This window comes from Falco rusticolus, chromosome 5, assembly GCF_015220075.1.
Source record: "Falco rusticolus isolate bFalRus1 chromosome 5, bFalRus1.pri, whole genome shotgun sequence".
In the NCBI taxonomy this organism is placed as follows: Eukaryota; Metazoa; Chordata; class Aves; order Falconiformes; family Falconidae; genus Falco; species Falco rusticolus.
Genome location: NC_051191.1, coordinates 54,525,844 through 54,540,568, shown reverse-complemented (window position 1 = coordinate 54,540,568; position 14,725 = coordinate 54,525,844). Strand labels below are relative to the sequence as shown.

At 43.5% G+C, this 14,725-nt stretch overlaps 1 protein-coding gene across 1 annotated transcript in view; it reads left to right on the top strand.

Moving 5' to 3' along the window:
• The window catches only part of LOC119148382 (glutamate receptor ionotropic, NMDA 2B), a 180,140-nt gene that overhangs the window by 77,726 nt on the left and 87,689 nt on the right, over window positions 1-14,725 (top strand). Inside the window, exon 3 of the mRNA XM_037388457.1 lies at window positions 8,593-9,191. Coding sequence (XP_037244354.1) covers window positions 8,593-9,191 — 599 coding nt within the window. The remainder of the gene's footprint in view (window positions 1-8,592; window positions 9,192-14,725) is intronic.

Below are 14,725 nucleotides of genomic sequence, written 5' to 3'. Positions count from 1 at the left end.
CGCCTGCCGAGCCCCGCGGCCGCGCTGGGCCGGGCCGGGGAGCGCTGCGCGGCGGGGAGCGCGGCGGGCCCTGCCCCGCGGCGGGCGCGGGGAGCTTACGGCCAGGGCTGCTGTATGTGCACATGTTGCCAGGGAACACCGCTGCTGAACTGGGCCCACAGCGGCGGTGGCCGGACCTTTTTTTCCCTTCCTGCCGCCCCCGCCGAGCTTCAGTTATAACCGTTTTAGAGGAGAGGCAGCCGGGTACGGGGCAGCAGGAAATCTGGGGTCTGTGCAGTCTAGTCAGTTCTCAGCTCTTGGTTTTGTCCCCTTGCTCAAGACCTCTCCCATTGTAAGTGGGGTTTTTGCTTTTTTTAGTTTTTTTTCTTTTGAGGAAGAGAATTGCCTATTTACTGCCAGACAGAATGGATGAGGCTGAAGCCTTTTATTGCTCCTTGCCTTAAGGAAAGTGGAGGGCATCTGCACAGGCTTTGCTTTCATCTGCTTGCTCGCTTGCACTCTGAAGGAAGCTAGCTGTGATCCAAAGGGTATGTAAGCTATGTCAATGCGCTGAAAATTACTTAAACTGGTTAATAAGACCAGCATCTAAGAAAAGATTAAGTCCTGGCACAATAGTATCTTAAAACGACTACTTTGCTTCAGCTGTGGTCTGGCCAGCTCAGAGCATAGGCACAGCCAGCCGCACTGTGTCCATACAGGCTGAGTAGACCTTGGCATCACCAGGACTGCAGGTGCCATGTCTTACGATGTAGAGCAACTAACAGCCTTGCCTGCAGAAGGTTAATGCTTAAATAAGCAATGCAGAGTTTGAGAGAAAGTGGTATCAATACTTCATGAGATAGAGGCCTTCACATACATACTCTGACCTGTCCACAGCTGGGCCACAGTGGGAGGAGATCTTCAGCTCCTGAGGGGCTCAGAGGACATTGGATGCAATGCTGAACTTCCAGGGCTTATCTAAATAGATTCTTTGAACCTTTGGAGGCTCAGCTCATAATTAGGTTTGCTCATAATAAGAGACCAAAGGCATACTTGATGAAATGGAGGAGCAGTTCATTTAGAAATGATAAAAAGAAATAGTATTTTACCCTGGACAGTTGAGAGATTTATTCAGTGACATCTTGCCAAATACTGTGACTGGACTTTTTTAAGAGCGCTGGATAGTTTTATTGCTGCTATTGATTAATATGGCTATACCAATGACATCCCACTCAGCTTACAGTCAAAATTCAGTCCTTAGTCTGGAGGGTAAGACAGCCAGAAAAGAAGCCCCAGGCAAACACCATGATGTAATTGGATGGATGAGTAATGGGGCAGCCTGACTTTCCTCTAACTGTTTTGGGACTGGCAATGTCAGGATATTAAGCCAGCCTAGAGGGCTTGTCTGAGCTGGGACAGGGGAGCTAGGCCTGGGCTGTCCAGATTGCCAGCATGGCACCTCGTGTACCCAGAGTGACCAGTGGTTCAATCCATCCATCCAAGCTCATCAAACAAGGGAACACCCACATACAGAGGTGAAAATGGAAATGCAACAAGCCTAGTGTGAAAACTGTTTATACTGGCAGCTTGTTACCTGCCATTTTTTTCCATGGAAACGCATTGGCATCCATATGTGGTGCTCTGAGAAGCTGATATGGCATACCATCATATGCTAGCCTGCTTTGGCTAGTAATTTTGTATAAAATTCACAAATGGTGCACCCTCTCCTTAGCCAAACAACTTTTGAGGTTTTTCTGTGAGTTGTATACATCACATAATGGCCCTGGTATGTTTGACTCTCATCTTTTTTATTAACTGCATGTGATATGGAATGAAAAAATCCCAAGAGCAAGATCATAGAATCTAAGGTATCTTGTGTTTCCTCTGTTACAAAATGTTATGAACGAATGATTTCTATAGACCTTTATGTGGAAAGTGGAAATCACTTAGCTGTTTTCAGCCCTTGAGTCATCTTTAATCAGAGACCTTTCTATTGCAGGTCTCAAGAACTCCTTGGTGCTGGAACACTTACACAGTTGCCCCTGGGATAGGGCTCTGCAGCAGATGTTTCCACTGCTACAGAGGCAGTAATGTCCAAGCCATGACTGGACTCTGTGTATATGATGATACTTATGTGTATAATTAATGTGACTAATATACATGTGAATCTTGGTACATTTGTTGCTGTTTACCAGGGTAACAAAACTGAGCTACACTAGCAACTCTAGATTCGTTATTGCAATTATTCTCTGTAGCCAACAAGGATCATGGCTTCCAGAGAAGACCAGAGAGTCAACAGCTATTCTCCTAATTGCCAAAGGCCTTCTTTGTTGGCCACTTGCATGCTCTGCCTAGAAGGGGCCAGAAGAACAGCAATGCTCTCTCCTGTAAGAGAGGGCTCTTAAAGGCCTCCACTAATTTATCACAGTTATGTCCTGCCTGCCTTTCCATCAGTGGATACACTGAACTGGGCCTCTGCCTTTCACTCATCCACGAGTTTCTGTAATCACTTCTCTGTAACCATCATCTTAAAGTTCTTTTCCAACCTAAACAATTCTGTGACTCTGTGATCATCTCTGAGCTGTGTATCCTTCTGTCAAATAAGGCCAGTGTGTTCAGTAGTCATGAGAATGAGGGAGGGAACTTATAAATGATATAGTTATATAAGCCACATTTCTGCATCTAATGAGTTTGAACTTCCCACCGACAGCACGTTCCCAGGGCCGCTCAGAGGATTTTCACCAAGAATGATCCACTCATCAGTGAATCAGAGCTCTGGGAAAGGGTTGCAGTGGTCATCTGTTCCATCTGCTCTGCAAGCCAAAATCAGTAATAACCCAGGGAACCTGTTCCAGTAAGACAGGAAAGTTTTGAAACCCTACTAAATAGTATCAATTAGGCAGAGCCATTAAGAAATGACGCAGTCCAACGTGCTCCAACCTTACTTTGAGTAGGTTTTGCTGTGAATATGCATTTGTGGAAATGTGTGCATGTATATGTGTGACAGATGCAGAGATGCTGTTCTAGATGCTAGTCCCACCATGAGGACATTTTGCTAGGGCTGTAGTATCACTGTGTTCTCATAGTCCCTACTGCAAGCACTCAAGGAAAGGACTCACACTGGATGATACATCATGCAATATTAAAAACAAAGTTTTATTGTATTGAGTTGTTGAAAACTAAATAAAAAAATGAAATGCGGGGAGAAAAAACAAACAGGCAGAAGATCCTGACTGCAGGCTAGCCTGAGGCAGCAATGCATTTGTGGTAAGAGTAAACAGGAGTAAATGAACACTTAAGCAATAAAGATCCTGATTTCCTGTCAGATCTGTCGTAAAAAACGGGACTCATGGATACAGAAAATTTAATTATAAGACTTTGAACTGTTGCAGCATTTTCCATCATGAACAATAAAACTCCCAGTGAATCAGGTTTCCCACCAGGACTGTGACAAATGGGTACACAGCAGAGTCTCAATTTTGAAGAAAAGAAATACATAGGTAGGGAAATGAAGGTCTGTGTTTTCCCAGAAGTTATTTGGTGCTTGCTCACCTCTGTTAGCCCCCACAAAATGCATGGTAGGCAGGGCCAAAGTCTAAACAAGAGGCAGCCCTATGTGATTTATCTGCAAGTTATAGAGGAATTTTGCAAATTAGGACTGTACTAAAGACACACCAACAGCTTTTCTTCTAAATCAGGAAAATGACAAGAGGGCTTTGGAAAGTAATAGTGGCCTGAGTTCTTAGGATATTTTAGGATTCCCTTTGCAAACTGGAAAGCAAGGGAAGGGCAGACCCCAGTTAAATTATGGCTGCACAGGAAGCTTAATGAAGCAGCAAATGATGTTAGATATACTGATGTTCCCAAAAGCACAATAAAAAGGGGCTACTCCCAGACCAGCACAGATTGTGTTTCTCCTGCACCTATGTGGAGATAGCAGTCTAGGGTGTTTTGCAAAAACATGGTTTATTTCTCCAAATTGACAAAACAATTATGTGCTCTTGACTTAAATTCCTTGTCCATAACCTGACGTACCTGGCCCTTGTGGGGTCTCCACTTGGACTGGAGCTAAAGGAACTTGCCTACAGTAGCAAAAATCTGTTCTTGACCCAGCCACCAGACTATGGTGCACAGAACCAGGTTGCATTCAAATAGGCTGTATGGAGGAAATGCAGCATGCTGATCTCCTCACTCCCCAAGTCAGCAGTTATACTATGGCTTAGTTGAAGGCTCTCTAGTTCCTCAAGATGACTGGCCCAGAGCAACTGTTTTTGAGGATCTTGCATTCCTCTCTAGTCTGTCCCATGCCGAGAAGCAGTTTTGCTCTGGATAGTAAGATGTTGTTTGTAAGGGTAATTACTTTTGCTCGCCTAGGGAATCCAGAGAGGCTGTTAGGAAGGAACTTGTGAGAAAAGCACTCCAGGGACCTCTCCTGCCACATCTGAGGTAAATGGTTCATTAAATGGCAGTGATTGGTTTCAAATGGTGCAGCTGCAGGAGGGCTCCTTGGAGAGTCACCTGCAGCCTTGCTAAGGGCCTGCATCTTGGCCAAGGTGTGGGTTGGGCCTTCTCTTTGTGCAATATCTGCATGAGCCTGCCCTTGAAGGACAGGAGGCACTGGGCAACTTAGAAGTAGTGGCAATAATACTTGGTTGCTCTCTAAATCTTGTGCCACCTCCACAAACTCTCTTCCATCCATGTAGAAACTCACCAGCCACCAATCTCCAAGGGGAGGCTTCATGGTGAGTGCTTTTGTGCCTTCACCATGTGCAATCCAGCCTCCTTAGCTGAGGGGTTAAACGTGCAGGAGGAGGAGGCAATACTTGTCCCAGCAGCAGTAAATGCAGAGCAGATTTTCTGTGGGAAGCCATCTGTCAGCTGGGGAGTGGTGCTGTGTCAATTGATCAGCTCCACCTCCAGCTCAGCTCTGCAAACTACAGATCCTTGACCTTGCAGGGTGATGGTGGGGGAGTACTAGGATCTCTGGAGGCATTGAGATCCTGTAATGGAGCTTCTACTCTTTTCAGACTGGGTAAGGGACACTCTGCAGCATCTTGCTGTCTCTTGCAGCAGTTAGGTATGGGAAGGCTGAGCTTGCAGGTGAAAGAGCTGTAGGAGAAAGACAAGCTTTTTCCTGTAGCTAGGGGATTGTATTTCACCCGGATGATGTGCAGTGTAAGGGACTTCTGCTCTGAATTCAACCTATCCCTATCCCAAACTTAAATTTGTCTCCCAGTGGCAATGTTAAACCATATTTTGGCTGTTACAAAGTAAAAAAAAGGATGTAGAGAGGGGTGAAGTTTCTGCAGGAGAAAAACAGGAACTTGTAGTGTTCTGTACAAACTTCTGATGTCTGGAGAGGTAAAATTTTAATTTTTGGTTTTAGATTGTAATAAATCAATAATGATTCTATGGGGTTATATGTATATAAAAATGGTAACACCCATCCACCCACCCACCCCTTTAGATCTATCTCCAAATTTAAAAGCTATCACTGTAACACCACAGTGAGGTCAAATTCCTGCTCTATCTGATAGCCTGTGGGTCTCTCTCAGTTCAGCTCCTTCTCTTTTTTTCCCTGATATTCCATCAGGTGTGGTCAAAAATAAGGACAGGAAGGAAATTGTGGCTCTCAGGCAGTTTTCTTATTTTGCTTTTTATTTCCCAAAAGGCACTCACTGAGATTCCCATCCAGTTCTATAAGCAATTCTCCTGATTTGTTATGAGGGGGACATATTCTTTTGTGCTATTGTCTGTCCTTCCTCCATCACTTCTCTCTTTCCTGAGTGCTGAGTCGGTTAGAGAATGAAGAACATTTGGCTAGCCCAGGTATTGGGGTGATCAAGTGCCAAGAGACAGCCTGGCAAGCCAAGAGCTGGACTGGCTTTTGCACCTGCTTAATGCTCTCATTTTGAATGGAAGTTGCCTCTTCGTGCTGCTTCTGTAATAAAAATGCAAGCAGTTGCTCAAGAGCAATTATTACGTGCACAGCCAAGTGGTCTGTGCTGTTTGATTTAAGGATCAGTGCTTACATTTCTCAGAGGAGAGGAATTGTTTAGCTGGGTTATGATAAAGCTATTTGGTGTATTGATTTTTGATGTTCTGATACACTCTGGTTAGTGAGGAGCTCTGAATTTTCTCCCTGAGTCTTTGGGGCTGAATTCCCTTCAACAGTTGAGCTGCGCACTTGTGTGGAATGAACTGTCAGTGGGCACTTTAGCTGGAGCATCTGACCCCGTTTAAAATCACTGGGAGGGCAGTACCTCCTGTACCTTGCTATCAGGCCTGCTAACTTCTCTGTGTATGTGTATGCAGTCTTGAAATACTAATGGGTTTACCATCTCACATCCCCTATTTCTCACTGAGGAAAGGACCCAGTATTTTTTTAGACAAGTCTTCAAGATGCTGTGTGTCAAATGTTTCTGTAATAGCCAAGTCTTCAGATCTTAGACTCTGCTAGAAACTGTGGAAATTTGCAGTCAGTTCAGATCTTCTTATGTGAAAGTATAGAAAAGCTTTTGTTGAAATTAATATAAAAAGAAATACTAGTCATCAGTGTAGCTGTTTTGCCTTCTCATGTCACACTAAGGCTGAGTCTGCGCTCCAGCATTCAGTTTGCTATAAGGTGGCTTTCAAAGGCACAGTGCAATGAAGGGTATTGGAGATGCTTGTTCAGGCTTTCTTCAAACTCTGGCAAATGCTGTGACAATAGTTTAATCTTTCCTCTGTCTTTAATGATTTTCTCCATAAACTTCAAAGACAAAAAATATCTTTTTATTGGAGGAGTAAGTTCTTTTCCCACAGTTCTGGGAGAAGGGAGTGAAAGTGATATTTTAGTGATAGAAAGTATGAGCTGTTTTCCACAGACTGAGAGGCTCAGTTGCTGCTCCTGTTTTTTTAACTTGCCTCCAATTTGTTGCTGCCTTCTTCTCCTCTTTCTTTTTGTGTACCTTTAGTTTTCCAGTGAGCAAAGAGCAGCCCTAAGAGTACTTTCACAAGTGGGTGGTGAGCTGTGTGGAGGAAGTGAACAGAGTTTAATCACCAAACCTCACAGGAGAGGCATGGGGATCTGGGAGGAGGGACTCTTTTGTATAGGATGTGACCCATAGGGACTTCAGAAAAGACAAACAAACAGCTTAAGGCTGGATGCAGTATCAGAGCTTTTTTTTTTCTGGAGTTGCTGAGCTATGGCATATTTTGCCAATAGAGAAAACGGCTACAAGTAATCAAAACCATGACTAAGGAAGGGATGGATGGATAGATGATTAACTAGCATCCTTGCTGAAAAACAGCTTTACCTGCCAGGCTGTAGGAGAGTGAATTTGGTAGAAAGCTGTTCTAAATGTGAGTATCCTGAGGTAGTGTCTTAAGGTATTTGCACAATAAATTTCCCCAGGTCCAAAACTCCTGGCTACCTCCTTTTGTATCTCTGGTTCAGTTCTTCTGGCTTGTTGAAACAAGGTGGAACTGCCATCTTATTCCTAAAAGTGGACTGGATTTGGAAAACTTTCTTATTGTAATAGGAATCTCTGCAGAGAGATATAATTTAATTCTGCTTTTTGTTTGTTTGCGGTCTAATCCTGCTCTACAAGTCAGTGGGAGTTTGCAGTTGATTTTAAAATATATAAGATCATAAGAGAGCATATTGGCAAATGCTTTTTCCACTCCTTTGCATCCTGAATTGGGCAAAAGCAGGGATTTGGATTTTACTGGTTCTGTCACAAATTGAAAGCCTGGTATCTTATGAAATCCCAGGATGAAAAAGGCTTGCACTACACCATTGGAGAACTGAGATCCATACAAAACTCCCTTGGAGTCTTGGAGGTTATAAAACAGTGCAAGTTCTGATTCTTGTGAAGATGAATTTGGTATGGTAGAAGGATATGGAAGCAACACCAAGAGACATATTGAGCTGACATTTCTCTAAAGCATGGTATAAACAAAACCCATAATAGTTTAGAATTTTAGTTTTTCCATTTTAGTATGTCATAAGACATATTATTTTAGTATGTCTGAGACTGAGGCTTCACAGTTGTAGCACTCTGCTACTGCTTGATTTGAAAGGAACTTGCAGTGGAGGTTCTCATAGTTATTTGTGTCTAATGGTTTTGCCTGCTCTAGTACTTCAGTGTGGATACTCAAACTAGAGTGACTGTCCCAAACTAAGTCAATATCAAAGCTGTTGTGTATCCTGTTTATACTACATATAAGGTTATGATAATCCCAGGATTAAAGCTCTTAATTTCTGCAGCCATGGAATATTTTGTACCTATTCTTTTTCTGTGTCCCCACTTGTGTACCACTTGTTCCCCTGTCTGTTAGAATCATGCCTGACACTTGAAAATTTTAAGTAATTTCAGCAACCTGCCTTTAAAATTTAAGTAAGGACAGCTGGTCATAAGAAGGCTTTTACTTTCTTCTCCCATGCTTCACTTAAATTTTAAATTTTTAAAAGTTATAAATCCTTAACCTTTGGCCAAGACATGGAGTAAGGTTCTGACTGTGTGCCTCCCGCTCCATGCTCAATGGGTTGACTAGAAATGCTGTTTATTTCCTTTGACCTATTCTTGTTTTCTTTTTCTCTCTCTTCTTCTCTTTGACTTTTTATTCTAGGATGAGTCATCCATGTTTTTCCAGTTTGGCCCATCAATAGAACAGCAAGCCTCTGTCATGCTCAACATCATGGAAGAATATGACTGGTACATCTTCTCCATTGTCACTACTTACTTCCCTGGTTACCAGGACTTTGTGAACAAGATCCGCAGTACCATTGAGCACAGCTTTGTGGGTTGGGAACTGGAGGAGGTCCTCCTGTTGGACATGTCCCTGGACGATGGGGACTCAAAGATCCAGAACCAGCTCAAGAAGCTCCAAAGCCCTGTTATCCTCCTCTACTGCACAAAGGAAGAGGCCACCTACATTTTTGAGGTGGCCAACTCTGTGGGTCTGACAGGCTATGGTTACACGTGGATCGTGCCCAGCCTGGTGGCAGGGGATACAGACACAGTGCCATCCGAGTTCCCCACTGGGCTCATCTCTGTCTCATATGATGAATGGGACTATGGTCTTCCTGCCAGAGTGAGGGATGGAATAGCCATAATCACCACGGCTGCTTCTGATATGCTGTCTGAACACAGCTTCATCCCTGAGCCCAAGAGCAGCTGTTACAACACCCAGGAGAAAAGGATTTACCAGTCCAACATGCTCAACAGGTAAGGGAAGGGAGTGGACCAGCCTTACAAAAGAGGGGGTCAGAGAGGACCTCTGAGACCAGAATAATTCTGCTAGGGCACGTGGTGCTTTGGGGCAGTGGGCAGTGCTGTCCAGAACCTGGACAAGGGGAGGTGTGCTGATGGTGAGACCTGTGTTGTGCGTCATGAATGTTAGTACTGCCACTGCTTTAGAAAGCCTCCACACAACACAGGGGACAAGCCAGCATAAGAAAAAGGAATAATGAAGGCACAGGGCAAAAATCTGAGTGTGCCTCTCAATGCACAAATTTTTGCTTTTATAACAGCACCGAACTTCACTTGGAGTGTCTTCGCACGAATAGGTCTGTAACTCCCAGGTGGGTTCTTGCTGCAGGCAGTGGTGGTGTTTGTATCGAAATCTAGAAGGCACCAGGTTCTGTTTCAGGCATCAGCAGTATGCAAACAGGTGCCCTTTATAGGTGATGGATGTATAACCTGCCTGGAATAGTTTCATGGCACCTGTTATCTGAGGACTAAGTGTCCTGCTGTCCATGAGCCCTGAAATAAAGGAGAGAAGAAAGTGCAGAGAGACGTGGACAATGAGAGCTGCAAAAAAAAAAAAAAGTTAAGAGTCAACAACGCTGCTTAGCTCCTGCTTTATGCTCAAATCCTTTAAAGCATTTGGGTGTCTTAAGGATAGAATTTACCTCAAACAGAAAGACTTGTGCTATCACCCTGCTCATTGGCACCTTATTAGCCATTGTCTGCTGGGTCTTTTGGGTCCTATTCTGTCTTGTGCACATTATGCAGAGAGCCTAGGCACCTCCATCAGAACAGCAAGTATTTCTAGATGGAAAAAGGCATTTAAAAATATGGAAAACCCTATCTGAATACCTGAATAAGTATCTTCTTTTGATCCAGATTTAGATTTTCTTAAGAAACTGTGCCAAGATGCCTGTTTAAGGTCATAGAGGAAGCCTGTGGTGGAACAACCTCTAGAACAGCACTCATTACTAGATCTTGCTTTTTGTCCCAGCTGGAGTTTTAGTGTGTCGCTAAGCAACCCAGATAATTATACATGGGATCTGCAATTAGCCAGATGCCCCCTGACCTGCTCAGCTGTCATTCTCCAGTGTTTCACATATGAAGTCCTTGGGCAGGTTTGGTACCTTTGTGGTAGGACAAGGGGAATCCAGGCAGTGGCTATCAGGAGGGGTGGCCACACAGAGCTCTACATCTTTGTTCATTTGTCACAATGAATCATGGAACAGTGTAAATGTGATGGATTGGTTTGCATGCTGTGACCCCTCACTGTCAACTGTACTAGGCAGATAGAGGGACTGGTGGACAAGAAAGCAGATTTTGTTTTGCCTGAAAGTTGGGGACTGAAAGAAATGTCTATTCTTTGGCCCATTGTATTATCCATAATGTTATCTACTATTTGTTGTTTGTCTCTGTGTTCCATTGGAATATTACCAGGTCTTACTGCCTTTGCTTCTTCCCTATACTGGCTTTTTGCTGTTTGCAAGGCTTGGAGACCAGCAAAGGTGCCCAAAGCTTTTGTCAGTTTCCCTCCCAGCTAGGATTAGGGGTAAGAGGTATTTTGTGCTGCTTTTTTGAATGATCCCTGAAATGAGATAGCAGGGAAATATATTTAATATGTACAAAGTCATCAGAAGTAACATCAAGGCAGGCTATTGTTCTACCTTTCCAAATGAATAGGGATTTTGGGGGGGAACTGTATTGTGTCTTTTCAGCAGTTTTCAAGAAAACAAAACATTGTCCTCTGCTCTGCAGAGACCTTCTGCTAATTAGTTCTGTTGACATTATATTAGCCGGTGCATAACATCATACCCTTATAGCTACACTGCTTTGAATACCCAACATAATCTCTCTGCATAGCACTTCTTTGCATTGCATAGAATTCACCAGCTCAGAGACTCTTGAGTCTTGACTATCTTCATATGACAGTACTGTTGTGCAGTATAGATATGCCCTGGAGCCTGGGCACCCCACATGAAATCAGTTCCTGTCATTTTTGAAGATACTAGCTTTCTTCTTGCCTTCATGGTCCAAATTATGCTGTTCTTTCTCCCTTGTCTGCTTTGGGCACCACATTCACAGGAGTGACTGCAGATACATGTAGATATACCCAGCTTAGTTTGGGTACTGGTATCACTCTCGCTGAGAAGCTGAGTCAATTAGTCCATGCCAAGCTCTGTTCTGCCACTGCCTAAATTGCTGCAGGCACCTGAGCTAGCTCAGAAATAATTACACCGTGTTTGCTTCTGTGATCACAGTGCAAATATTTGCTTTGCCTCACACGGTGCTGGCCTGTGCTCTGCCAGTCTGAGGGTTCTGCCCCCTGCAAATGTTTCCATCCTCTCTGTGCTTCCAAGTGAGGTGGTTAAAGAGTTTGACTTCAGTGAGTTGGGTGCTTAGTTTTCTGTTCAAGTGAAATTAATTTCAGGCATCTTTCGATGTCTAAATGCTAGTAGTGTCCAAAATAAGCCATTGCTTTAACAAATCCAGAGGTTCAATAGAAATGTGATAGCTTCAAGCTCAGCCTCATGGCCTGGGCATGGACCTCTGGGCAGGAGGAAAGGTAGAGGAGAGGGACAAGATGTGGAAAGAAGCAGATGTGGAGATACGAGTTCACTTCACTGAACAAAAGCCCACAGAGATTAATGGCTGTAATCTGTGTTTGTACCTTCAAGTCCCATTAAATTTGTTAGAATTTATTCTGTGCTAAGCTTTAAACCTCTCCTGATATATTTTGTCTATCTGAGGTCTTTACATCTCTCCTGAAGTGCTTTGTCTGTCTGGGGTATTACAGATTCTACAGACCTGGCTGCTTCATACCTTCCGTAACCCCTTCCACCTAAGATCCTGTAGCACTTGTGCAGTGTGCACCAGGCAGCAACAATATCTGCATGTCTGAGATGTGGTCTGGCTCACTTTGGACTGGACTGAAGGTTCTGGAAAACTTAATTTTAGTCTTGCCCTGGACCCAGCAATACTATATTCAGCCACCTGCAACTTACAGTTCCCACTGTGCATGCCTACACAGAATAGAGAAATGTATGTACGTGGGCTTGATGTCTGGGGAGATTGCAATGTGTATGTGACCTCAGATAAATACATCACCATGTAGCTGGTGTTTCAGAAACTCTTGAAGCTAATCCAAAGTGGTCCAATTTGCTTCAAACCCATAGCTGGGAGGCAGTGTGATAAAGGAATTTTCCCATTTTATTCTTTGGAGAGTGACACATCAAACTAAAAAAATGTGATAATTTAGTTCAGCTGGGGCACATTATACACTAAGACTGTGAATTAGTCATTTCCCGAGATCTGCCTTTGAACTCTGATCATTTCTTACTTCCCCCCCCGCCCCCCCCCCCCCCCCCCCCTTTCTGAAAGTGCAGTAGTTCTGAATGCAGCTAAAATAAAATGGTCTTGCTCAGCGTGGTCTTGGTGGTTGATCTGGGCGTATAACAGAGTAAGGAGGAAATGAACTGAATTTTGCTCAGATTTAGAAAGAAAGCTCAGTTTCTCCATGTCTTTCCCCCTTCTTATATTGACAGTTGTTCGTTTTTGCAAGAGCTTGTCCAAACAAAGTTTTGTTTGAAGTATGCTGCAAGCATAAAGAGAAACAAGATGGACTGTTATCTAAATGCCATTTCTTGCCAATGTAGGTGTTTGTTCTGCAACTTCTTTTATTAATAATGGTCTCATAGCAACAGTTTCTTGTCTGTCTTGAAACCGCTTCTCCTTTGTATTAGACTGGAACTGCAGAAGTTCACTACCATTGAACATTGCAGATTCTGTCCAAAAAATGAGCCCACTGGTGAGCTAACTCCACTAACTAGTAGAAAAATGATACCTTAAGAAAAAAATTGTTAGTTTTCCTTTTGAATGATTCTTGAGGAAGTTTTTCTGTAGTGAGGGATTTATCTCAATTTATGCTGATAATAGGCTTAGATCCAAATATCCAAATGCTGTTTTCCAGTTCTATTACACTCTTTCATTCTTTGTTTGGTTTGTAATAAGCACCTGCTAATTTATTCGTTCTTTGTCACAGAAAGAAATCTGGTTTGAGTATTTCAGTCTACCAAGTTTATAGTTATCTCTATGGCTGGTCTTCTGCTGGACACCCAGGAAACCACTGTGTGCTCTGCTCTCTTGTACTGGATGAGATTACAAAGGTTGGGAAGGAGTTTCTAACAGGGTTTTCCTCTGGAGAGATGCTCAAATGTGGAGTTCTCTCTTGGCCCTTCCAAGGAGAGTTGCTAACCTTCTAGGCATTCTGCAAAGCTCATTTATTCTCCCTTCACCATGACTGCTAAGGAGTGAGTGGGCAGAGGTGGATGTGTTTATAGACAGCCTCCTGCTTATTTCATTATTTTAATTGATGGAACAGATTTCCTTGAATTTGGGATTGGTGCTTCTCATTACATTTTAGAAATGGGAAGAAATAACTAAATGACAGGAGCATTCTTGGGAGTGGAATTCAGGTATGAGTCATGAGAAAAGGATATGATTTCTGGCACATATTTGAGGAATAGAAGCTCAGCTGTTCTGCATAGATATTCACAGTCGTTGGGCTACATAAGTTGTGTTTTTATTATAGCCTTCAATGGGACCTGGGTTCTTCCTACTGGTTGTCATGGCTGCTTGTGAATGCTGGGCCATAACTACTAGTTTGTTGTTGTAGGGTTACTAATGAGTTCTCCACTGATTGTCTTTAATAGTCTCTCATTTAACACCAGGCTGCACACACCAGATTTCATTTTAATAAAAAGTGCAGTGAAGCATTTGCTTTGGAGTGAAAATACAAATGTGGAATTATACTGCCTTTACAAATAAATACTTTAAGAGGGGAACAAAGGTAGGCTTGATTCTGTGCCTCAGATTCCTCAAATATGAAAACAGCTGGCAAGCTAGCTTGGTGCATTGTTTGGACATGATACTTCCACTTAGGGGGAAATACTAACTTTCATCTGGAGCTCTCCTTGCCAACCAGTTGAGAAATGCAAAAGAGCCCTTGATGAATGGTTGGAGACTATTTTCCCTGGAACACCCAGGGCAAGCTCTGTTCTCACATGGCTACATTCCCCTAGTGAGAACTAGGAATTACTGGGGCTTAGATGGCTGAACAGTGAGTCAGTGAGCATAGAAAGTACTTGCAATAGGATTGTACAAATATATCAGTCCCCTTGAGGTTCAAGACCATAGGTGCTATGTGTATCCCTGGGAAGGTGCAGTACCCCTTCAGGGTGTTGTGCCCATAGCATCCTGAACCTTCGTTCCCCAGGTCAGTGCCAAGGACAGTGCCCAGGCAGCACCTTTGCTTGTTTCCTGGGCCTCTCCCAACCCACCCTCCTTCCCTCTCATCTCCAGTCATGGCAGCTATCGTCTGCCATGTTGGACACAGGCATGTGTCATTTCCAGGTACTGCCATGGAATCACTCGGTGTTGTCTCCTAGCCAAGTGAGCCACACACCTTCACACAGGGCAGCGAGGGATTTGAGAGCAGGAACAGAGAAAGGACCATT